The 26,708-nt window shown below is 41.3% G+C and overlaps 1 protein-coding gene and 2 long non-coding RNA genes across 5 annotated transcripts in view; 2 read left to right on the forward strand and 1 right to left on the reverse strand.

The window, feature by feature from the left end:
- The window catches only part of LOC126981678 (uncharacterized), an 86,154-nt gene that overhangs the window by 37,694 nt on the left and 21,752 nt on the right, over nt 1-26,708 (reverse strand). The gene's annotated exons all lie outside the window — the stretch shown is intronic.
- Nucleotides 1-26,708, forward strand: part of LOC126981680 (uncharacterized) — a 77,169-nt gene that overhangs the window by 22,275 nt on the left and 28,186 nt on the right. The window lies entirely within an intron of this gene.
- On the forward strand, nt 2,738-6,506 carry LOC126981676 (uncharacterized; the record flags this gene model as incomplete). Its single annotated transcript, XM_050833103.1, is given in 3 exon segments — nt 2,738-2,751; nt 3,162-3,338; nt 5,176-6,506. Coding segments are annotated over 3 exon segments (671 nt in total), but the record flags the coding sequence as incomplete, so codon positions are not given.

Raw genomic sequence — 26,708 nt, forward strand, 5'->3', positions numbered from 1 at the left:
ACACACACACACACACATCATCATCATCCTTAAGAGGACACAGCAAAAGCTATACAAGAAAAGGCTAAAGAAAGATGTAAAAAAATACAGCTTCCCTGATAGAGCGATAGATAAATGGAACGCCCTACCGGAAGAAGTTGTGTGTCAAAAATATTCATAGTTTAAAAAAAAAGTATGATGAATTGATGTCAAAAGACGGGACAAAACGAGCTTGACTCAATCTTGTGGAAATACAATTAGTTAAGAACAATTAGGTAAGAACACACACACACACACACACACACACACACATATATGTATGTATGTATGTATGTATATATATATATATATATATATATATATATATATATATATATATATATATATATATATATATATATATATATATATATATATATATATATATATATATATATATATATATATATATATATATATATATATATATATATATATAGAGAGAGAGAGAGAGAGAGAGAGAGAGAGAGAGAGAGAGAGAGAGAGAGAGAGAGAGAGAGAGAGAGAGAGAGAGAGAGAGAGAGAGAGAGAGAGAGAGAGAGAGAGAGAGAGAGAGAGAGAGAGAGAGAGAGAGAGAGAGAGAGAGAGAGAGAGAGAGAGAGAGAGAGAGAGAGAGAGAGAGAGAGAGAGAGAGAGAGAGAGAGAGAGAGAGAGAGAGAGAGAGAGAGAGAGAGAGAGAGAGAGAGAGAGAGAGAGAGAGAGAGAGAGAGAGAGAGAGAGAGAGAGAGAGTCGAAATTTGAACTGCGGGACAATTGAATTCTGCCGCCAGCGCCATCCTGCTGGGTGAAAGTGGCGGCGCCACCGCTAGTGTGGGCGGGAATCAGAGACCTTTATCATCGGTTGGGAATGGGAAGTCAGTTTCTTGCACATTTTTGGCTCCCAATGTCTTCCATTGCTTGTTAACACCAACCACGCCACTTTGTTGTCGTCGGCGAGCGTGCACGCTGCAGAAGGAATACGGGACAGCTGCCATTCCTGGAGGCTGGAGGGTTCATTGGACAGGACACCTGCACAGCCGTATTGCAGGCGGTAAAGGTGTCCACCCTACGTTGTGGTAAGTGTGGGTCTTTATATATATATTCTACAACAATAGGTGGTAGACGTGTAATTTATCTTCCCCTGTGGATAACCTCGGGGGGCCTGGTGTTAATTCGGTATTATTCCCGAATGTTACACATATGTCCTATTTCTCATCCTAACCATGGGTTAGATCTCATTATTCTATACATTTTGAACCCCATACATATGTGGCATAAGGCCAGAAACTGCGCTATCGAATTTTAAAGAGTTAATGAGTATACGGGTGACAGGTGGCCGGGTGTATGGGCCCGGGGGTGGGGAATTGTCATACACATGTGCCGATATTTCACGGTCAACTGACTCAATTCACTCCTGTACATTAATTTAGGTTTGGATATATATAACTGACCAGTGAGGCACCAGGGCGTAGCTAAGGGGGGCTGAAGGGGGCGACTGCCCTCCTCCCTTGAGGGTTGAAAATCTTCCGAGGCTCTAAGAAGCACATTATAGTCATAGTCAAATAGTGGAAAAATCCTGGTTGTTGGTTAAAAAAGTTCATGCCCTCCCGGCCCTATTGTTTCCATTTACTGCATATTGACCTGCAGTTCAAAAGAATACATAGAGCTGCTTATGATCTGTCCCCTAGTGCTAAAATTTGCAACTCAACTGGAATTGGTTACTGAAGAAAGAGTTCAAGTGATAAAGGTGAAAGTCACTGCAAAAATAACATTTTGGAGTGACTATGCAATACAACTTTTCCATTACACAATTTATTTGTTTAATAATACATACCATTTGCTGTGTGTATACTGGCAGTAGATCAGCCAACACAATGCAGTATATGGTAAAGGTCCAGTATAACTCCGGCGCCTTAATTTTGATCTATTTTCACCCAAATCTTCACAAAACCCTTTGTATACATATAATACATTGGCTAAACACCCTGAAACAGTCCCGAGCCGTGATTCCAGGTCATTTGGGGCTCAGGCTGAAAGGGCTGGGGCCCCAGATGACCTTGAGTCATGGCTCCTTTAAACTAATGTATTATATGTATTATGATGTACTAATGTATTATATGTATACCAAAGAGTTTTGTTAAGGTTTGAAAGAAAATGGAACAAAATTAAGGCACCGGAGTTATACTGGACCTTTACCTAGTATAGTAAATTTGTAGTAAAACTAGTGGGAGTTTTTTTTTTTGTTTGTTCTTTGTTTCACCCTAAAATTGTTTTCTGCTCCCATAATCCTATGGGATCATAACCAACTTCTCAATCCTTCTTGTATTCTGTACAATGCTATTAGGTCCCCTCTTTCTCTTCGTCTTTCCAGTGTTGTTAGTCCCAATCTCTCCAGTCTTTCTTCATAAGTATAATCTCTCAGGGTTTCCGGTTGTTTCATTGCAGCTCTCTGTATTCTTTCCAATTTTCTAATTTCTTTCTTTAATCTCGGTGACCACACTAGTGCTGCATACTCCAGTCTCGGCCTTATCATCGATGTTATCAGTTTCTTGATCATTTCTCCATCTAGGTATGTGAAGGCTGCTTTTATATTCCTAAGAAGATTATGTGTTTCTCCAGTTATCCTATTTATAGCCAAGTGAACGTTAACATTACCTAACGTATTTATCACAACAGTTGCTGGACCTCTTGAGTTGCTGAGAAAGTCACAGCCAGAGGAGGGAATGAGCAGCCAGTTATTACAAGATGGAGGAGGTGTGTATGAAGTTGTGGAATAATTTACAACTTACAAGTTTACTCTTGAATATGAATTGGTGATATAAGTTTGTATATTTTGTATTCAATATGTTTTTTGTTTTCCCAGGGGTTAGCCAGACCTGTATAAAGTTCCAACAGTTGCAAACATCATAAAGATTTAAGAGTACTGTACATATTTTGGCAAGTAATTAATTCACGAGTCACAAACTAATGTATACATCAAAGGCTCTTGTAAGTAGGCATGCCAGTATGTATGGTACTGCCTCTCCCATGTTGAATTCCAGATACTGCATTTTTGCTGTTATGTATTTTTGGTGATGTTTTATGGGAGAAGTGTTACATTTGTAATAGAGATTAATTAACTGTGCCATGTTCTGTAAATACAGGCAAAATATCCTTTATTGCAGGATGTGAGTGTGATCGATCTTCTCAGGGTCTTGCTGCAGGAGGTGCGAGATGTGAAGCAGGAGGTGAGAGAGTTGAAGAGCAAGCTCGAGAACTCATCTGAATGTACAGAGTCGATTATTGAAAACCCTTTTGATGAACTGAAGTCTTTTGGCTTTAAAGCTACATCACTGGAAGAAGTAAGTAATCAGTGTGGTGTAATCAAAATTGGATTAAATAATAAATTTTATTTTTCTTTAACTTCGGAATGCTATGATATTTTTTTATATGATAGAATGAAACATGTTTTGTTCGTTTATAACAGGAAGCAATTCTTAACAATTTATATCATATTTACATCTGAAATTACAGAGAACGAGAACATGATTTGCTTTTTCATGTCCCGTGCCACTTGACTGAACATCTGATGTTGATAACAGCAGATTATTGGGTGAAGTAGCATGATTTTGTATCATACTGCTTGATAAACATAGTGGTGGTGGTTCTTAATAAGGCATTATTATTATAGTTTTGTTTAAGGAAGCGATATAGCACACCTATCTTTTGAGCATTCAGGTAATTTCAGTTTTGGGCAGATTGCTTTGACATTTTCAGTGCTGAAAAGATAGACCTGCATACACGCTTCTGCAGTTTTTGGGTTTGCATAACTTATTGCTTTGTACAGGCATGGCACAATGGTAGCCCACTGTTGTCCCATGTGTAAGTCCCACTCACAGCTTCATGAAAAGGCTTTCATTGCCACCAATTGTTACAGAAAGTTGTAGCAGGAAGTGGGTGGTTTTGTTTGAGGCCTTTCTGCTGATGCAGCCATAGCAGAGGCCGTCTCATGTCTCACATGGTTGAAACTGGCCTTGGGCAATTAATTCATCACATATTTTTGATGGGTGTTACTTTGTTCACATTGTCCTTTCACTCCTTTTGAGCCTTCATACATATGTATAATATTTACATCAATGTACTGAGTTGTATATGTAGTTAGACATGCCTCTTACAATATTAACTTGCTTGGGTGACGTGCATGATGCTTTGTATTTAGATCAATGAATTTTTTCCTTGTATAATTCTGTTTGAATGTCTGCATGGTGAGGGTCATAATTTTATCGACTGGATGATTACAAATTATTGTAACTAATTGTAAAGTATTTATATTCAAATTGAGTGCCTAAATTTGACAAAAATGTTGAAACTGCATGACTTTGATGTTCAGTATAAAGAAAATATTTAAATGCAACACTTGCTTGGCACAGTCAGTACCATACCATACCTACATCCATACCACTACCACCATCTGCATTCTTTAATATCCTCACCTCAAGTGCATTTACATGAAATTATTAAGTGCTACAGCACAGTAGCCTATTTTTTTATTAGTTCATAACAATTAGCTTAAAGCCAATTGCTCTAAGTGTTAACATAAAATTTTGAAGTGATTATTTTTTTGTGATATGGGTATATTAGTGCTTGGAGGTGGGATACTTTGAGTTTGTGGTGTGTATGTGTCTTATTTGGTTATGATGTGGCAGACTTCTGATCACTCTTAGGATATGTTCCCATTTAATTTTTATCTGCTTCCGCATATCCCCTTTCACTTCTGCTGTATAATTTCCTCAAATACTGCAATAACCTGTCGTCCCATTTATGTGCTTTCTTCCTCTTAACACCTAGCTACCACGTCTTGTGCAAATGCACCTTCCTAGTCAGTTAACTTATTCTTTTCATTTGATCATGTCATCTCTGCGGCCTGTGTGTGACCCCTCGCCCAGCAACACTCTTTCATTCCCTTTCTTATATCACCTTCTGCTCTTCCATACTTGTGTAGGACTGAACCAAGGTAATTCAATCTCCTGTTCTCTTGTCACTTATCTTATTTAAAAAGTACAATTTTACCAAGCATCACTGCAGTAGTATGTAATAGGCTTACATTAACAGACTTATTCATATATCTGTATTGCACAACTGTTCCTCATGTACACATAAAATAAACAATAATGAACTAAGAATTATGTTTTTCAACAGCTACTCGAACGGGAGAAGCAGTTCTCGGAAGGATGTGAAAATTCTAAGAAGAACAGGAACGACCTCCTTAAGATCCTCATTGAGTTAGCTCCCAAGCCTAAGAAGAATGCTAAAGTAGCTGCTCTGGATATAGTTAGGTCGATAATGCAAAGATTAGCTGATGATTCAGTATGGCAATATGTTAGCGCTTTTGGGAAGTCAGGCACAAAAAAGCTGTCAATGTGCAAAATGATGCCTTCAATTATGGATACAGTACTCTTAACAACAATAAAAACCCTTTCAGTTGATACTAAAGAGGCATCAACTGCTCTTTCAACATATTTAAAAAATACTGCTACAAGGGCAGCAGCAAAGAAGCACAAATTTGAACATGGAAGAGCCATACTTCAGATTGGTAACAGTGTACATGAGAAAACATTCCAGTCTGCAAACTCTGTCCAAAGTTCATCACAACATGCAGCTGATGAGGTTAGAGTATGATGCAGCACATGATTCAGATTTGGCCTGAAACCAAATTTGTGGCTAAAATAATTTTATGCATGTGTTCTTTATTGAGTGTTATATAAGCACTGGTCTCCACTGTCAGTGTCAACTAAGTACAACACATGCAAAATAACACAAAACTTTCTTTTTGCTAGCATCATAAATAATTACAAATGCCTGATTCATATAAGGTATATAGATAAAAGAGGTACCTTTGCATAATGGATTTCCTTATGGTAGAATGTGATGTATATGTGGAGATAATAAAACAAGAAGGAAACCATGTTGTTTTCTTCAAATGGCAGTAATTCCTATGAAGGCATTTTTTAGAACTCGTGATTCATATTATTTGAGGTCCATCCAATGTTCATTTAAGGTTCATTAAAAGGCTTTTTATGGTTCATTTTTAGGTGTTTTTAAAGTTCATATAAAGATTTTTGAGGTCCATTCAAAGTTCATTTAAGGTTCATTAAAAGGCTTTTTATGGTTCATTTATAGGCGTTTTAAAGTTTTTTTGAGGTTTGTTAAAGGTTCATTTAAGGTTCATTCAAAGGCTTTTTATGGTTCATTTATAGGTGTTTTAAAGTTCATATAAAGTTTTTTTGAGGTCTGTTAAAAGTTCATTTAAGGTTCATGAAAAGTCTTTTTACAGCTCATTTTTAGGTGCTTTTAAAGTTCACATGAGGTTTGCGCAAACCGAAAAGTGTACACCAAAACGGGTACTTTTCAGGCTTGTTTGAGGTTCATCTGAAGCTCATGTTGTGAAGTTTGCGCACCTTTTACAAACGTTTGCCAAACATCCTATGAACTTTAAATTTCCGGGGGGGTAATTTCACAAAATCGGTAAAAAGTCTGATCGACTTTTGTTAGGTATCTGTTGAAACTACAACTAAAGGGCAATTTTTAGTTGGAAATAGACTTTCAATAATGTCAAAAGAAAACGGGACACAAAGAGGAGAAAATAATAATTGACAAAAGATTGTAATTTTTTTTCTTCGAAGACAAAACAAAAAATCAAAAAGTTACTTCCAATAAAATGTAGATAGGTAAACAAAGTTTCTATGGTATTTTTTTTCAAACCGATTAACTGAAAATTAAAGCCTGTGGAACAAAAAAACAAAAAATACGCTTTGTTCGAGTCTCTCCTAAACTTCACCCAAATTTGATGAAATTCACAGAATAAGAAACCTTTACAGTAACAAACAACATACTAAGATTTCAAAGCTATTGGACGTACCATATGTGCAGGAGGACCCCCCATAATCACCCCTTTTTTTTTTTTTTTTTTCTTTTTTGCAGCAAAGGAGACAGCTCAAGGGCACAAAAAAGTAAACATTAATAAAAAAAAAAAAGCCCGCTACTCGCTGCTCCTTAATAGAATCCAAAGAGGTGGCCGAAAGATAAGTCAGTTTCGGGAGGAGAGGTGTCCTGATACCCTCCTCTTGAAAGAGTTCAAGTCGTAGGCAGGAGGAAATACAGATGAAGGAAGATTGTTCCAGAGTTTACCAGCGTGAGGGATGAAAGAGTGAAGATGCTGGTTAACTCTTGCATAAGGGGTTTGGACAGTATAGGGATGAGCATGAGTAGAAAGTCGAGTGCAGCGGGCCGGGAGGGGGGAGGCATGCAGTTAGCAAGTTCAGAAGAGCAGTCAGCGTGGAAATATCGATAGAAGATAGAAAGAGAGGCAACATTGCGGCGGAATTTAAGAGGTAGAAGACTATCAGTATGAGGAGGAGAGCTGATGAGACGAAGAGCCTTTGCCTCCACTCTGTCCAGAAGAGCTGTGTGAGTGGAGCCCCCCCACACGAGATGCATACTCCATACGAGGGCGGACAAGGCCCCTGTATATGGACAGCAACTGTGCAGGGGAGAAGAACTGGCGGAGACGGTACAGAACGCCCAGCCTCGAGGAAGCTGATTTAGTAAGAGATGAGATATGAAGTTTCCAGTTGAGATTTTGAGTTAAGGATAGACCGAGGATGTTTAGTGTTGAGGAAGGTGATAGCTGGGTGTTGTCAAAGAATAGGGGATAGTTGTTTGGAAGATTGTGTCGAGTGGATAGGTGGAGAAACTGTGTTTTTGAGGCGTTGAAGGACACCAGGTTCTTCTTGCCCCAATCGGAAATAATAGTAAGGTCTGAGGCTAAGCGTTCTGCAGCCTCCAGCCTTGAGTCGTTAAGTTCCTGAAGGGTGGGTCCTCTATTAAAAGAAGTTGAATAATGCAGAGTGGAATCATCGGCGTAGGAATGGATAGGACAGTTCGTTTTGGAAAGAAGATCATCAATGAACAACAGAAAAGAGTGGGAGATAGGACAGAACCCTGTGGGACACCACTGTTAATAGATTTAGGGGAAGAACAGTGACCGTCTACCACGGCAGAAATAGAACGGTCAGAAAGGAAACTGGAGATAAAGGTACAGAGAGAAGGATAGAAACCGTAGGAGGGTAGTTTAGAAAGCAAAGATTTGTGCCAGACCCTATCAAAAGCTTTTGATATGTCCAGCGCAATAGCAAAAGTTTCACCGAAACGGCTAAGAGAGGATGACCAAGAGTCAGTTAAGAAGGATAGATCACCAGTAGAACGCTCCTTGCGGAACCCATACTGGCGATCAGATAGAAGGTCAGAAGTGGAAAGGTGCTTTTGAATCTTACGGTTAAGGATTGATTCAAAAGCTTTAGATAGACAAGAAAGTAAAGCAATAGGACGGTAGTTTGAGGGATTGGAGCGGTCACCCTTCTTAGGTACAGGCTGTGTGAAGGCATACTTCCAGCAATAAGGAAAGGTAGATGTTGACAGGCAGAGGCGAAAGAGTTTGACCAGGCAGGGTGACAGCACGGAGGCACAGTTTTTAAGGACAATAGGAGGCACTCCATCAGGTCAATAAGCCTTCTGAGGATTGAGGCAATAGAGTGAATAGAAAACATCATTTTGAAGAATATTTATAACAGTCATAAAGGAGTCAGAGGGGGGATGAGTAGGAGTAATATGACCAGAATCGTCCAGAGTGGAGTTTTTAGAAAAAGTTTGAGAGAAGAGTTCAGCCTTAGAGATAGATGAGACGGCAGTGTTGCCGTCAGGACTGAGGAGTGGAGGGAAAGATGAAGAAGTGAAGTTGGAGAAGATGTTTTTGGCTAGATGCCAGAAGTCACGGGAAGAGTTAGAGAAAGCAAGGTTTTGACATTTTCTATTAATGAAAGAATTTTTGGTTAGTCGGAGAATAGATTTGGCACGATTTCGGGCAGAAATGTAAAGTTCATAATTAGCATTAGTTTGAAGGCTCTGGTATCTTTTGTGAGCTACCTCTCTATCATTGACAGCACGAGAACAAGCGTGATTAAACCAAGGCTTTTTAGCGTGAGGAGTAGAGAAAGAACTAGGAATGCCTCCATTCCAGAGATAATCACCTCTGTGATGCGCTGAGCACACACAGAGGGTCTCTATCCTGGAAGCAATAATCATTCCACGGAAATCGGAAAAGTACATCCTCAGGTCGTCCCACCGAGCTGAAGCAACTGCCAGAAGCATCGCCTCTTCGGTGGGTCCAGAGGATGTACAGGAGCAATAGGACAGGATGCAGAAATAAGATTGTGATCGGAGGAGCCCAACGGAGAGAACAGTTTGACAGAATAAGCAGAAGGGTTTGAGGTAAGGAAGAGGTCTAGAATGTTGGGCCGATCTCCAAGACGGTCAGGAATACGTAGGGTGCTGGACCAACTGCTCTAGGTCGTTGAGGATAGCAAAGTTGTAGGCTTGTTCACCAGGATGGTCAGTGAAAGAGGATGAAAGCCAAAGCTGGTGGGAACATTGAAATCTCCTAGGATGGAGATTTCAGCGAAGGAGAGTGGGTCAAGATGTGCTCCACTTTAGAATTCAAATAGTCAAAGAATTTTACATAGTTGGTAGAGTTAGGTGAGAGATAAACAGCACAGATGTATTTAGTAATAGAATGACAGTGAAGTCTTAACCAGATGGTGGAAAATTCAGAAGAGTCAAGGTAGTGGGCACGAGAGCAGTGATGTCGTTAAGCACGAGGCGCAACATCCAGCTTTGGATTGAAATTTAGGATAGAGATAGTAGGAGGGAACAGAGTAGAGATTGCTGTCAGTAGCCTCAGAAACCTGTGTTTCAGTAAGGAAGAGAAGGTGAGGTTTAGAGGAGGAGAGATGATGTTCCACAGAATGAAAATTAGAGCGAAGACCGCGAATGTTGCAGAAATTGAGAAGAAAGAGGTTCGAGGAGTTATCAAGACACCTCTCGGGTCGGCAGCCAGAAGGAGTCCTCCTGGGAATTTGTGGTCCCTCTCAGGCGGGGACCTGAGGCATTGCTTAATTGAGCCATTTTGAATTTTGAATTTTGGAAAAAGGTGTATATGTTATGTGAATGTAGTGTGGTGTGGATAAAGAGAGGATCTGTCTTTAGAGAGCATGCTGAACTACTCTCCGGTGTTGGTGAGACAATAGGGAAACGGCTAGTGAGGACATGGGAAGGGTCTTTGGAGGGCTTCAGCTCCCTTCTCACCTCCCATATATACCTCACCGGGAGTGGCTTGCGCCCGTTCGGTAGGTGTCTTCCTACCTACTCCAGCTGTCTACCTATCAGATACTATCCTGCTGTTATAAAAATAGTAACCAATCTCCATTTACTTAATAAAACCTCAATAACAACTGACTTGCAATGGAAATTGTGATCAGAGTGTTGATTGACACATTGAAATCTTACAGATAGTGTTAATCATTGGAATGATTTTAAATATAATTTTTCAGCATTTATACTCGGCCGTGTCTCATAAGGGCTATTACAAGCGAAAGGACTGTGGGATGATTTTTTCTGGTTCCTATTGATTCCATCCATGAGTCTCCTGAAAGTGTAGTCAAAGATGTAAGTCCATATTCTTAAACATATCTGCATCTCAGTTCGCCTGTTCAAAAAGTTTCTCTTAGAAGCTGCTGGAGTTTTCATGGATTGTTTCGTGATTCTAGTGATTGTTTTACAAGACTCCCGCACCATAAACATGAATATCACCCATGAAAACCCAGTTAATTTTCTCTGTTGCTTTAGAAAATAGTCATAATGGGAGCCCGACACATTTAAGAACAGGACCATAGTACCTACAGGCAGAGAAAGAAAAGGACGAAGAGAAAGAGTGCGACTCTTCCTCATTTCATTCATTTCATTTAATTTCTATGGGACCCGCAGAGGGCCACTCTTGGGTGGCATGATATGCGGGGGTTGTGCGGGGGATTCAAAGGGCCAGGACAGGATTAGGATAAGGGTTAGGACGAGGAAAGGTATTGGGACATGATGATGGGCCAAGATTGGGGAGATAATGACTGATGATCCTATTCCTAAATGTGTCAAAAGTGGGACTATTAACTACATGAGATGGGAGATGATTCCACTCTTGGATGCTACGGGGAAAGAATGAAAATTTGAATATACTACAGTAAAACCTCACCATTTGCATGCTCGCCATTTACGCGGCCTTAATTTGCGGCCATCGTCCCACCATTTGTGCAGGTGGTCTTGCCATTTGCGCACCTCGCCCCCCCACCACTGACTAAGGGTTGGTTCCCCTTAGTGCCGTCTCCCGCGTAAATTTAAATTTCTACGTAGTATTGGTAAACATGTCCATGATGGTGATGAAGTTGGTGGTGGAGATGAAGGTGGTGGTGGTGGTGACGAAGGTGATGGTGATGATAAAAGTGGTGGTAGTGGAGATGAAGGTGGTGGCGGTGATAAGGTGGTGGGGGTTATGAATGTGGTTGTGGTGATGAAGGTGATGGTGGTGGTGATCAAGGTTGTGGTGGTGATGAAAGAAGTGTTGGTGGTGAAGGTGGTGGTGGTGGTGGTGATTAACATGGTGGTGGTGACAAAGATGGTGGTGGTGGTGATGATAGTGGTAGTGATATGATGAAGACGGTGGTGGTGATTAAGGTGGTTGTGGTGATGAAGGTAGCAATGGTGGTGATGCAGGTGGTGGTGGTGGTGATGATAGTGGTAGTGGTGACGAAAGTGAAGGTGTTGAAGAAGCCTTGAAACCAGCAGGCGAGCTACAGCTGTCTACCATCCGCGCGCCCTCTCCCGCCAGTGAAGAACACTACCAAAATACACATGTCATTTCCCGCCATTGCCCAATCGCCTCTCCTGGTCTCGTGGTGACTGCGATTATTCGATGTTTTCTGCCTCACTTTTGCACCACCATCATGCCGTACACAGCATCACAACCTAAGATTTGGACGCCATTATTGGCCCTGTTTTCGACGCGAGAGCATGTGCTAGCATTTGAAAAGCGCGGCAAAAACAGGGCCAATAATGGCACCCAAATGGCCCCAGGGGTTTGGGCCGTGACAACCCATATGTATTTTTTCCCATAGGTTATTAAGTTTGCCATTTGAGCATTCGCCATTTGCGCACCTTCAGACCGCCCATATGTGCGCAAATGGTGAGGTTTGACTGTAGTGTTAGTCTGGTAGGTGTGGTATTTAAGGTTGTGGCTGCCTCTAGAGGATCATGTAGTTGTCGGGTGTAAATAAGTGTCTTTGTTTATGTCAACTAAATTGTTTGTGATTTTATATAGTATTTGTTGTCTGTGTATTTGTCTTCGTGTTGCTAATGGGTCTAGTTTTATGTCTTGTTTAAGCAAAGTGACTGATGTGGTGTGTCTGTAATCATGTCTGGCCCATCTTGCAGCTTTGTTTTGTATGGCCTCTAATTTATTTATGTTATTGTTAGTGTGTGGGTCCCAGACGGTGTCACAATATTCTATGTGTGGCCGACCAAGTGATTTGTATGCAAGAATTTTGATGTTTGTGTTACAACTGCTAAGGTTCCTACGCAGGAACCCCAGGGCTCTGTGAGCTTTGGCCCTGATGCTGCTCACGTGTGTGTTCCATCACATGTCTGTTGAGATATGTGCGCCCAAGTATTTGTGTGAAGAGACAGTGTTTAGGTTTGTGTCATGGAGTTTGTTAATGAGGGAATTGGTTTGTTAATACTTATGAAACGGATGTGATAGCATTTGTCTGGTCTAAACGTCATCTGCCACTTGGCTTCCCAGTCTTCAAGAGCAGCCAAATCGTCCTGGAGTCGAAGACAGTCATCCCTATCTAAAATGGGTCAATAAACTAAACTGTCACCTGTAAAAAGTCTAGTAGAAGAGGTAAGTGATAGTGGGAGATCATTAATGTAAGAAAGGAAAAGAAGGGGGCCCAAGACAGTGACTTGAGGAATCCCAGAAGTTACAGGAATAGATGAGGATTGACTACCATCAAGAACAACTCTTTGCTTGTGGGTAGTCAAAAACGGGTAATCCAGTTAGAAAGTTGTCCTCGTTGCCATAGTATTCTAATTTAGCTAAAAATCTTTGGTGGGAAACTTTGTCGTAGGCTTTGGCAAAGTCAAGTATTATGGCATCAACTTGTTTAATTTTGGGTTGTTAAGGGACTGCAAAATGTCGTGTGTGGTCACAAGTAATTGAGTCTCGCCCGAACGTTTGGGCTGAAAGCCGTGCTGACTGTCAGTCAGTATATTTTGCCCATCAAAGTGGGCCATTATATGTCATTGAATTATATGTTCTAAAATTTTGCAGGGAACTGAGGTTAGTGAAATAGGTCTATACTTAGCAGGGAGGGTTCTGTCTCCGGATTAAAAAATTGGTGACACATTTGCCAAAAGCCAGTCCTGAGGGAGTTCTCCGGTTTGTAATGTCTGCAAGAATATAACCTGCAGGATAGGTGCAAGAATGCAGGCATTAGCTTTTAGTATACTGCAGGGTATATTGTTTGGTCCAGTCGCTTTCAGTGTCAACCTCAGATAATAGTTTCTCAATTCCTCCTCATCATCATCATTTCATCGACGCCTGCTCCAAGGAGCTCCCACCAGGGGATGGCCACGGCAGAAGAGTTTCCAACTTTCTCTATCCAGACACTCCCTCCTTGCCTGCTCAAAGTTTCTCAAGGATCTTTCACCCTTTTTCCTGACATACTCTTGCACTCTATCTCTCCATTTCACTGGAGGTCATCCTCTAGCATTCCCTCCCTCTATCTCACTCACATACACCCTTCTGGTCATCTTACTCTCCTCCATTCACTCCATGTGGACAAACCACTTCAAAGTCTGTCGCTTCACTTCTTCCACCACTCCACACTTCTTCCCTTCAACCCCGTGACACATTCCAAAACGCTCGTACACACTTTCATTACTCATTCCATCCATTCTACTCACCCCACAAGCACTCCTCAAATAACTCATTTCCACTGCCTACACTCTAGACCTCTGACTTTCATTCCAGCCCCACGTTTCACTTGAATATGTGAGGGTTGGTACTATTATTGTATTTTTCAAATCCCTCTTTACCTCCATGCTCACACTTCTACCGGTCATGATTCGTCCCAAAGACCCTACCACCCTTCTTCCTTGTAATGCCATTTCTCTTATCTTTCCCTTCATATCACCATGCTTACACCTAACTGATCCAAGGTACTTAAGGCCGCTTTCACAGTCCTTTTGTTTGAGTTGATCGTTACCAATGGCGGCAATCGCTGCTATAGAATTTCCACGTGAAACTGGCCAGTGGAGAAGTGGCGGCTGCAGGGTTAGCCTAGCCCCGCACCTTACCACACACTCTCAACACCTCTCGCTTCTTCTGTAGCCGCCACTACCCCATCGGCCAGTTTCACGTGGAAAACTATAGCATTGATCGGCACCATTGGTAATGATCAAAATAAACAAAGCGGCCCTTAAACTCATTGATCTCCTCCATTTCTTCACCATTCAAAATTGTTTTGCATTCTTTTTCACATTCAATTCCCACTCTATATGGGTATAAAATATCGACAACCTCACTTCTACTTTGCTCACAATCCATCACTTTACTCCTGAAGGTGTAGAGTCAACAAAATATATGGGCCGAAAGAGAGGTAGAGAAAGGCTACAGGTGGCTCTTACCCGTCTATTCCTTGTCTTCGACCACCTATTCCCTCCCTTCCCCTATATGCCGCCACGCCCACAGCCTACCACCACTATATCCTCCAGCCCTGTGTCTCCTGAAGGTGTGTAGTAATGAAACATACTGGCCGAGAGAGGTAGAGAAAGGCTGTGGCTCTTTTCCATCTATTCCTTGTCTTCAACCACCTATTCCCTCCCTTCCCCTACACGACCACAGCCTACCACCACCTTATCCTCCAGCCCTGTGTCTCCTGAAGGTAGGTAGTAGTGAAACATACTGGCCGAGAGAGGTAGAGAAAGGCTACAGGTGGCTCTTTTCCATCTATTCCTTGTCTTCAACCACCTATTCCCTCCCTTCCCCTACACGCCCACAGCCTACCACCACTATATCCTCCAGCCCTGTGTCTCCTGAAGGTAGGTAGTCAACGAAATATATGGGCCGAAAGAGAGGTAGAGAAAGGGAAAGATGAGGATGAAGACATAGGGCACGGCTCTTTACCTTCTATTCCTTGTCCATCACTACAGTAAAACCCCGATTATCCGAAATGGAAGGGGGGAAGCCTCTTTCGGATAAGCCGATTTTTCGGATAATCCGGATTTATGGCCGCCATTTTGATCGCCGCCAGTTTGATCGTCGGCATTGTGTCTTGCTTTCTCGTTTGGATGAATATCACTTTGATCTTGCACCTTGGTTCTTATTTTCTCATTAGAACACATGTAGCTAGTATGGACGGACCATTAGCCAGGATGGATGAGGATGCTGTCGCTGCCGCCGACTGACGATGTAAACAATGAAACCAAACAAACACACGCTACGCTAAACAAAGTAGTACGCTTAAAACATGTGATGTAAATGTTTTATTGTATGTTTGTCTGTGTGTCTCCTTGTCTGGACCAGTGTATGTTGATACTTGTGAGCGTTGCAGATCTGAATTGTGAATGTTGCAGAGTGCGATTGTGAATGGTTGTGCAAGCTTGCAAGTGTGACTGTGGCATGGGGTGGAGAGGGGAGTCGTGTTTGTGTCGTTGTCTTGAGAGTACGGTGTGAGAGTAGTCGTGCAGTAGTTTGTTCGTTCGCCGCACCTACGTCCTTGCTGGGGCGAAGGAGCGGACGTGGTGTTGTTGAGAGTTTGTTTAATGTTTTTTGTCTAATACATTGATCTATTCGTTACAAGCTATTTCGGCAATACGTATTAGAAAGCATATTCATTTTAACTGTTCTTATCAATTTTATATGTGTTAATATAGCACATATGTAGTTACTTTTATTTATTTTTGATGTTTTATAACGTTTTAGTATAGAAAAAAAATTAAATCTTAATTGCATTATCCAGATCAATTTCGGATAATCCGGTTTTTCGGATAATCCGCTTTCGGATAATCGGGGTTTTACTGTACTCATTTTCTCCTTTCCCCTACACGTCTACACACCCACAGCCTACCGCCATCAGCCCTGTGTCTCCTGAAGGTGTGTAGGCAGCAAAATAAACTAGATAAGCGGTAACTCACCAGGTCAGGAAGTGGCATTTTGAACGGACGCTGTTTGTTGACACTTGATTCACGGGAGTTTGAGGAATTGTAGGAGCGTGGCTTGCTGCTCCGAAGAACCCGCATATTTTTCTGTGATAAATAAAGGTTTTCCAACATTATTATCTTGTAAACATCATCAAAGTTGACATAAAACAGAATAAATAAATAAGATACAGTATAAGGAGAGGGAGATATATTCACATAAAAATCATATAAATACAACGACAGTCGTAACAAAGTATTAATATACTGTTATATAAATTGTTTCTCATCATCATCATTTCATCGACGCCTGCTCCAAGGAGCTCCCACCAGGGGATGGCTACAGCAGAAGTTTCCAACTTTCACTATCCAGACACTCCCTCCTTGCCTGCTCAAAGTTTCTCAAAGATCTTTTCCCCCTTTCCCTAACGTACTCTTGCACCCTATCCCTCCACTTCACTGGAGGTCGTCCTCTAGCATTCCCTCCATCTCACTCACATACACACTTCTGGTCATCTTACTCTCCTCCATTCGCTCCATGTGGACAAACCACTTTAAAGTCTGTCGCTTCACTTCTTCCACCACTCCACACTTCTTCCCTTCAACCCCGTGACACATTCCAAAATGCTTGTACACACTTTCATTACTCATTCCATCCATTCTACTCACACCACAAGCACTCCTCAAATAACTCATTTCCACTGCCTGCACTCTAGATCCCTGACTTACATTCCAGGCCCACATCTCACTTGCATATGTGAGGGTTGGTACTATAGCCTGTTCACTTAAGCTAGATTCCTGGCGCCTAGGCAGGTTGGTAAGCTTGCAGCTGATTGGCTGCTCCGCTCTCCAGCTAACACTAATGTCGGACCACATCTTGCATGCTCGAGTGAGACATGTTTCTTTATTATATGCCATAGCTCAACTCATATACGAGCTAGCCAGTTTTGGTTGACACCATCAGACTCAGCAGTGACTGTAGAATCAAGATGTATTTATACATACATGCATTGATACATACATATACATACATTGTTCATTTTAGAAGTTTGTTGGTAGCATATAATTACAACATAAATCTGGGAGATTTAAATAATCTTAAAAGTACTAATTTTATGTTTCTTGAGCGAACATTACTTTTAAAATCTTGTTCATTTCTGTAATTTGGACTGCAAAAATCTACCCTCGAAACAACACTGCTTACTTTAGAACTACATGTTCTGATAAAAAAGTAATATACTGTCAAGGAAAAAAATGTTATATTCATATAACATGTATAATCTTCGTTTATACAGGCTGCTGCTGTAATACATATTTTTACGTACAAGATACATGAAAACTGGGTCAGGTATTTTATGAATATAAAATAAAAATTAACTAGATGACTTAGATTAGTTACTGTTAACAACAATACAGTGAAACTGGTTTAACTCAAATTTATGCGTCTGTTCTTACGTGCAAATTCATCAAGGACTTCATGATCAAAATTTGTGTCACAATAGACAAAGTAAGGCCAGTCCATTTAAACAACTTTCATTCATTGCGTTCCTAAGGTATGTTTTAAGCAATTTAAGGGCACTAAAGGATCGCTCATTGGTGGAAGTGCTAACAGGTAGAGTTGAAAAAATTGCAATAAGGTGGAAAAATTTGGGTATGTGCCCAATTTTCTGGCACATGCCAATGTCTCAACAACTTGCTTTGACCTCTCATGAGATTCACGACGCCTCCAATAACTCTGCCCCCGTAGATATTCATCTTCAACGACATCTGCATCTCCATCAAGAAATTTTCAATAAAATTCAACTGCCTCCTTCAGTTCACTAAAATAAGTATCAACCGAAAGAGAGGGAACAAGATTTCCCAACAAAAAACTCCTAATGTGTTCAGATGCAAACCTTTCCCTGAGCTATGCTATAGCAGTGTCCGAAAATGGGAGAAAAACAACTCTTCGATAGTACTCCTATGGAGTTGCTGTTGGAGGGTTAGCTTTAATTATGTTTCTGATGACCACTGATTGTTCAAGGCTTCTGGATGATATCTCCGTACCTTTCCTCAGCTTGGGCAAAAAGTTGGTTGAACTTATTTCCATCACAAAAGGACTGAAATGCATCTATGCAGCTCTGTGTAGCTACACTTCCAAGAGCACCCATCAGTTCTTGTTGTGACCCCTGCAGTTTCTCTGGCAAAGGTTTAGTGACACTTAGAACTGAGGCGAGCACTTCCAAACTCATGAGAAAACCTGGGTCACTTATTGCTTTAGATTAGGCTTGGCTGCTGATTCTTCACCTAACGTGTTTTGCAGTAATTATTCTTAATCATTATTTCATTATTTACCAACTTGATTAACTGAATTATCCGGGGCATCAGCCGAGTCAGTGGTGACTTTCTTACACCAGATAGAGTACTACGTGAAGCATTTTCTGGCGTTTTGTGACCAAGGAGGAAAAATTTAAAGAATGGAAAGGCACAAATCCCAAGCCTGCGTGAATTCAAGAAATGACACACGCTATAGAAAAAAAAGTACTACATAAACAGAAAATGAAGTCTATCAATCATAATTTTCAGAAATTTGGAATTTTTGGTCAGAAAATATTAAACGGATAACATGAATAGGCTACAGCCACGTGAGCCTACGTCATCAATGAATGTTTCTCAAAATAGATCACCTGCTCTTATTCAACTCAGCAGCTCCAGTGTTCAAGTGCTGAACATACAATAGTTATACTCAGGCACTCTACACTGTCCACTGCCAAGCACAAAACGGTCATTAAAGGTGGTAATATAGCGTCAAAGGTCAACCTTACAGGTCCCATACACACCTCGCGTCACCTGCCACTCTCCCCGTCATAATACAGAATCACATTACATAATCACCACTGTCACCAGTCAAGTTCACATGGTGCCTCTACAGTATAGTTATATAGTCCTCCAATCACTTTGACTGCACCTTACACCTAAAATCAAGTAAATACGAGAGGCAAGAAGGAGAGAAGGCACATTTACGACTTTCACGCTCTCTCTCTCTCTCTCTCTCTCTCTCTCTGCCAGAGCCATCCCAATCTCGTATTCCTCTTCTTCCTGTCTCTTGCTACAAACACCCCTCCGCCAGTTGACAGCTTGACATCGCACTCTACACACAATTTTATGAACCCATCATTTAACACCTTAATTAACTCAAAACAAAACCAAAGGGGAAATAACTCGGTCACTCGGTACTACTGAGCTCTCAACTCCATACACACACACACACATTCGTAATCCAGGGGCGGATCCAGAAAATCAATTTTGGGGGGGCCCGATTGTAAAATTTAATAAGTTAGCAACAGCCTCAAAACAATAAAGACCAATGGATAGTGATGGCGGTTCTTTGCTTAAAATCCGCAGCTTTCGAGCAATCAACATATATGTGACAAATGATTTTTTCTTGTGTGTGTGTGTGTGTGTATATATATATATATATATATATATATATATATATATATAGATATATATATATATATATATATATATATAGATATATATAAAGTGGTACCTTGGAATATGAGTTTAATTCGTTCCAAGACCGAGCTCGTAAACCAATTTACTCGTATTCTAAAACGACTTTTCCTATTGAAATTAATGGAGTTCCACTTAATTTGTTCCAGGCCCAAAAAATTTTGAAAAAAATTAAATATATAGGTATATTTTTTTAGAATTACACAAACATTACAACTTCGTATACATTGGATGAAGAACGACCGTACTGCATAGCAAGCTGAGACACACGAACACCCCTTTCAGACTTTTCAATGATCTCTTTCTTATCTTCTATTGTTATTGATCCTTTTTTCCTTCTCTCACTGCCTTCAGTGGCTCCTGTCTTCCTCTTGGGCGCCATTGTGTGTTATGAGGGTGAAAATGCTCAAAGAAGTGATCAGAAAGCACGTCAGTTCACCCGCCCAACCTCAGACAAACACTGACTGTGTACATGTGCTCGGCCGACCAATAACTTGGGCGGCTGCCACGAGATTGCAGTCGCCATGAGATTTTCAAACCAGTCACAGGCGGATGCTTGCCATTTCCTCACATTTGCTCGTATTCTAGTTTATCGCTCGTACTCTAAATCGATTTTTTACGAGTTGAAATGCTCATATTCTAATTTACTCGTACACTAAGTTACTCGTATTCCGAGGTTCCACTGTATATATGTGTATATATATATATATATATATATATATATATATATATATATATATATATATATATATATATATATATATATATATATATATATATATATATATATATATATATATATATATATATATATATATATATATATATATATATATATATATGAAGTGCAATCAATATTTAAGCTGGCAAGCAAGAACAAGAGGCAATTCAAATTGTACATCTGACCAGTAAAAAGGCAAATCTGAACAGGTAGAAATCATCACCATACGAGCATTCGAAGAAAACTAAACGTTTATTTCGATATGTAGGCAGCAAGGGTGATCATAATTCAGGTCATATATAAATTACAAACCTAACCTTTACAAAAAAAGAGTAAATATGTAAAATTAGACACAGCTGAAGATAAAAAGGAATTCTTATAGGGCTTCTTTTACATGGGATTGAGGTAACACATTTGCAAAGACTGGCTGATCTAAAGAAATATATTTACAAGCTCCCAAGTATTCAACAAGTGCCTCACTAAGCAAAGAGTAGTCGGCGTTTTTTTCGCCGAATTTGCTTATCACTCTCTCGACTGAAATGGGGATATCATAGTGGAGGGCGAGTCCGTTCAGGCGCTCTTGGCCGACGGTACTCCTCAGATAGGGTTTCAGCCTTTTCAATGCTGAGAAAGACCTCTCGGCTTTTGCATTGGAGACTGGAAGCATCAAGAGAGTTTTCAAGAGAATGGCGAGATTAGGGAACATTTTGGTGCTGGCGTGTGCCTGGGCTTCTTTGATAGTTTGGAAGACCGGAATAGATAATGCCCAGCACCTTCACGAGTGTCAGGGGTTCGATGTCGCCGCTTGAAGCACAGCTGCAACATCCGTTTCGGGGCCTTTGAGGAGTTGCTTGAGCTGAAGTGCGCCAGGCACTGTGTCGTCGCCGAACCGACTCTTCAACTCAGCCAAGACGTGGTCCACGAACGGAATGTACACTGCCCGGCGGCAGTACTCCTCAGCATTCTCGCCCGGAACATTTGATTGCTGGGTCTGTCGTCCACAGAGTCGTGGCACAGGGATGGTGTCATGTGATGACTCTACCGCAACCAAAACCTCTTCCACTTTCATGAACATGTCATGGAAATGATTCTCCGCATCTGCTCTGAACTTGGCAAAAATGGTCTCACTGCCACGAATCGTGGCCACTACAACGAGTCCAACGAGAAAGCGGGAAACACGTATGGCGATAAGAAGGAGCCCAGCAGTGGCGTCAAGTTCTTCCTCGAGAAAAACAGCGATGACAGGCAGAAATTCAACGAAAACCAGCACTGCGTCATGCCTCTCAATTCACCTGGTGGGGCACAGGGGAACAAACTTTTCGAGCTTGGCCGAGGTAAGCTTGACAACCTCTGTGAAGCAGCGAGTGCATATTCGAAGAATGAACAAAGTTGTACGCCTAGGTCAGTGTTTGAAAAGCGATCTTCACTTCCTTGACGTCACACACCTTCATCAATACTAGATTCTGCCGGTGGTTAGAGCAGGAGTATTGTCGGTGTACTTCTTCATGAGTACTGCGGCACACCCTTTGAATTTTCCCATCATGGCACTTGCTCCATCGAAACCAAGTCCCTTGCACTTGGTCATGTCCAATCCGAGGTCTTCAACGGTGCGCAAAAGGAGCCAGGCCAAACCTTTACCGGTGAGGTCTTGGGCGTGCACAAAGGCAAGGAAGTCTTCCCTTATTTCCTCTTCAAAGTGCAGAATGATGATAGTGGCCTGCACTAAAATTCATTTTCAGCTTGCATGTGAGGAATGAGGTCACAAAGATTTTTTCCTAGGCCTTTAAGTCTTGCTCTGTAATATTCAGTATATGATTCTGTAACTTAAATACTGAAAATAAAGAAAGAAAATCCTAAGTTCTCCAGAAATGCAACAGAAAGGTACCAGCTTTCGTTTTGACTCTCTCAGAAAGTGGACATTTTAGGGGATGGGGGGGTCGTCCAACACCTCCGGCCCCTCCTCCCCCTGGATACAGCGTACTACAGCCCAGTACGAGTATATAGATTGTTAGATGAGTGCGGGGCCCATAAGAGCGCGGGGCCCTGGGCACGTGCTCGTTGTGCCCTGGCCCTGCAGGAGAGTGAAAAATTACATCAGACACCGAAAAAACTTAAATCTTACCTGCGCATCCCGTCCACCTCCGTATAGTAAAGCCCAAGGAAACTATAGAGGAGGAGTTTTTAAAGTTTGGAGGACAGCGTCCAGAGGTATCTAGCTGCGGCCGGCTTCATTCCCCAGCTCTCTAGCTTTATAGGGGTTTCTTAAATATATTTTATGTTTTCTCAATTCATGGGTATTTCAAATATTTTAATTATCCTAACTTTTTTTTGGGGGGGGCCCAGGCCATCTGGCTCCCCACCTCGTATCCGCGCCTGCATATACCAACAGCCGACGACACATTCCGTATTATAGTTGCAGCACATTATAAGCGAGTCAATTCTGTACCGACTATTCGCATACACTTAAGATTTTCTGAGGTGACGGAGATTTTTGGGGGGGCCTGGGCCCCCTGGCCCCCCCCCCTGTATCCGCCCGTCGTAATTGTAATACTAATATACATATTCCTATTATTTTCCTGTAACGTTTATTTATTCATTATTATTTTTCTTTGCAAAGGGGAGGGGCCATGGCCCCCTCCCCCCCGGTATGCCACTGTCTATCAGCCTCTTGATGTAGCTGTGTACAAGAGCTTCAAGTCAAAGTTGGGAAAGATAGTTAATTTAGGAAAAGCAATGGACCGTATTGGCTATCCGTTCACCTCTTCGCCGCCAGAGGCTCCTGGCGTGCGATCAGGTCTAAAGAAAAAGAAGAAGCAGCGACAAATGTAAACAAACATTGGCTGGAGGGGCTGTGGAGGCCGTGGCCCCACAGCATAACTGACCCTCTATAAAACACTCCCAATGGAAAAAGAAGGTCACACACGTGGAGGCATCGCCCACAGTGTCTTGCACATACCTACGAATCATATTTATTTCCAGTATTCGGTCCCAGAACTCAAACTGTACATCGAGAACAGGGGAGTTCAGGTGATGACGTACTTAATATACCATACAAGCACACGAAAGACAAGCTTGAATCAAACTGTATTGTCGGATCATACACGAACGATTTACAACCTGTCAAGTAGCTAATTCATCTCATTGTAGGTACATAAAATGACGTCTGGCTTTGTCAGTGTTTGTATGCAAGTTTAGTGGATTTATTTATAACATGGGTCATATTCAAAGCAGCCTAGGTATAATTACAATCAACAAACAGTATTGACTATTTCATGTTACTTTGAATACTAATTGTTATTTACATGCAGGAAATTATTAAAATACCCTTGATTTGCATTTGCACATCCTGATCATTTAATGTACCTGAACAGATATGAATTATAGGCATTTGAGGAGCCATAGATCCTTCGGGTATGATCTGACTATTCCATTTGATACAAGCTTGTCTTTTGTGTTCTTGTTATGGTATATTATTATCAATGCCAAGCGGTTTGTTAGGGATTTTGAAGGATTTTTTTTTGTCGTGGCCTATTGCACCGTTAGGCTTTTTCACTGGTGGGGCCTGATAGTTGGCCCAGCCCATTGTAGTGCAGGCGAGTGTTTTAAAGAGGCACCCTCATGTTTTGGCTCATACGGCCCCCCGGAGCTCATCTTTGAGGCTCTCTTTGGAGAGGTAATCTGGAGTCCGGGTTGATCGGTGGTCTTAAGGGCAGCAGCGTTCTGTACCGTCTCCGCCAGTTCTTCTCCCCTGCACAGTTGCTGTCCATATACAGGGGCCTTTTCCGCCCTTGTATGGAGTATGCATCTCATGTGTGGGGGGCTCCACTCACACAGCTCTTCTGGACAGAGTGGAGGCTAAGGCTCTTCATCTCATCAGCTCTCCTCCTCATACTGATAGTCTTCTACCTCTTCAATTTCGCCGCAATGTTGCCTCTCTTTCTATCTTCTATCGATATTTCCACGCTGACTGCTCTTCTGAACTTGCTAACTGCATGCCTCCCCCCCTCCTGCGGCCCCGCTGCACTCGACTTTCTACTCATGCTCATCCCTATACTGTCCAAACCCCTTATGCAAGAGTTAACCAGCATCTTCACTCTTTCATCCCTCACGCTGGTAAACTCTGGAACACTCTTCCTTCATCTGTATTTCCTCCTGCCTACGACTTAAACTCTTTCAAGAGGAGGGTATCAGGACACCTCTCCTCCCAAAATTGACCTATCTTTCGGCCACCTCTTTGGATTCTTTTTAGGAGCAGTGAGTAGCAGGCTTTTTTTTTATTAATGTTTGCTTTTTGTGTGCCCTTGAACTGCCTCCTTTGCTGTAAAAAAAAAAAAAAAAAAAAAAAATGTGGGTAGTCTTGGCCCACTCGGTGGTGACTGAAAAATCCCAGCTGTGTGATAGCCAGGATTCGAACCCGCGTCCTTCCTGGATCTCTCAGAAGCAGCGCCGGCATGCTAACCACTCCGCCTCTGCCTCCCCAATATATTATTGAAAAATTAGCTGAAATGTCTATCACAACATTTTAACTTCACGTATTCACAAACTAAAATGCACAGGTGGAACAATTATCAAAATTCCCGCTATGCTGATTAACATGAAATGAAACGGACCATAGGCTACACACATTATTATTGTTATTATTACCGTTAATATTATAAGGATTAGGATTATTATTATTGATATCATAACATAGTATCATTACATCATTGTTTTATATTGTTGTAACTGACTTGAAATAAAAACTTACTCAGTTTTTGTGGTATAGTTATACTTACCCATCTCCACACCAGCCTCCTCTTTTTTTTTAAATGGATATTAAAAAAAAGGCTCATCAATTTGCTGCTGCCATTTGTCATAGATGTGTAAATACTTCATAAATCAAGACTATGTTTTAAATGAAATATACACAATATTTTTCAGTTTATTATGACATATCCGGCAGTAGTAAAATAACTGGAAAAAGAGCGTAATATCCATTTACATAAAGCTTATGTGGTCCACTAGCAACATAATCAATGAGAATAAGGTTATTCATTAAGTAATATGTGTACAAGCTCCAAAAAGTATGCAACCTCAATCAGTCATATAATTTAAACAAATAAGGGGAATGACAACTTGAAATATGAGCTACTCATAATTTATACCCATGTAACATATTCCAACCTAAAGGGTTATGTTGAGTTAGGAACGTAAAATTAGATTAATATAGATTTCTTAAGTTCGTTTATGAAAAATATATGATGCACTCCATATTCCCCTCCATTGATAACAAAGGCACAGTGTGAAGTGAATCGCACATATCTATGGCAATCAATTAAAGTTAATGAAATAAATATAAATTACCTAACCCAACTAGATCTAACCTAACCTAACCTGATGTGCTGATATTTCATCTCCTACTTGATAAACTACTATTTTTATTGTCATATATACGAATTGTACATGTATCTTCAAACCTCCCAATATCACTGGGAAAGAGTGTAGAGATCAAAACAGCTGTGAAAACAGCCACAAAATGTGTGGGAGTCCATGTAGCCGTGGGCGACAAAGCCAATAGGTACGTTAGGTCAGGTTAGGTTAGTTTAGACCTTGCAAGTTTATTTTCAACGATAAATATGCAGTACATCAATTTCACCAGTGGCAGAGTAAGCTACAGTGGTGAGCCACGGGTTTGCACCACCCGTGGCAATGCGAGTTCCCAAGCATATTCCGGTCTTTCATATTTGTTTTAATTTCTAAAATCTTTTCCATTGATTTCTGGGAGATCCGAAGGTTACTAGGATATGAATATGAGACGAGCCGTTGGTTGAGTAGGGGACGAGATAATGACCTGAAACGCCAGAATTTACTTGTTACTACACTCCAACACGATTTCCGCACGTAACGAAACACACACGAAATTAATCCAGACAAGGAAAGGTTTTGCCGGCGCCAGGGATCGAAACCGCAACCAGCAAGGTGGGAGAGCCACTCCTTAACCAGTCACCCATCTTAAAGAAGTACCCCCACTCGCAGAGTGATTTATGGGAGGCTCACCCATCAGGCAAGTCGCTGCAGTACAGACACGTTAACAAAACCAGTGCACTCAAAGAGAAATTAAATACAACACAAAGTCAGTGTTAACCTTAAGCGAAATGGCTGCCGTTACTTCAAGATTAGCCGATGCATGTTTAAAAGTGGTGAGACACAGTAAGGGCTTCAATGTGTAACCACAAGCTTATTTTATTAATATTGCTACCACATGGGTAAATCTTAGGAATAGCTAGGGCACGGTGTGGTGGTAATAACAACATTTCTAGCACGTACGACAGGGTTTTGACAAGCGGACCCCGTCGTACGTACTATAAATGTTGTAATTACCACCACACCGTGCCCT

This window comes from Eriocheir sinensis, chromosome 49 (genome assembly GCF_024679095.1).
Source record: "Eriocheir sinensis breed Jianghai 21 chromosome 49, ASM2467909v1, whole genome shotgun sequence".
Lineage (NCBI taxonomy): Eukaryota > Metazoa > Arthropoda > Malacostraca > Decapoda > Varunidae > Eriocheir > Eriocheir sinensis.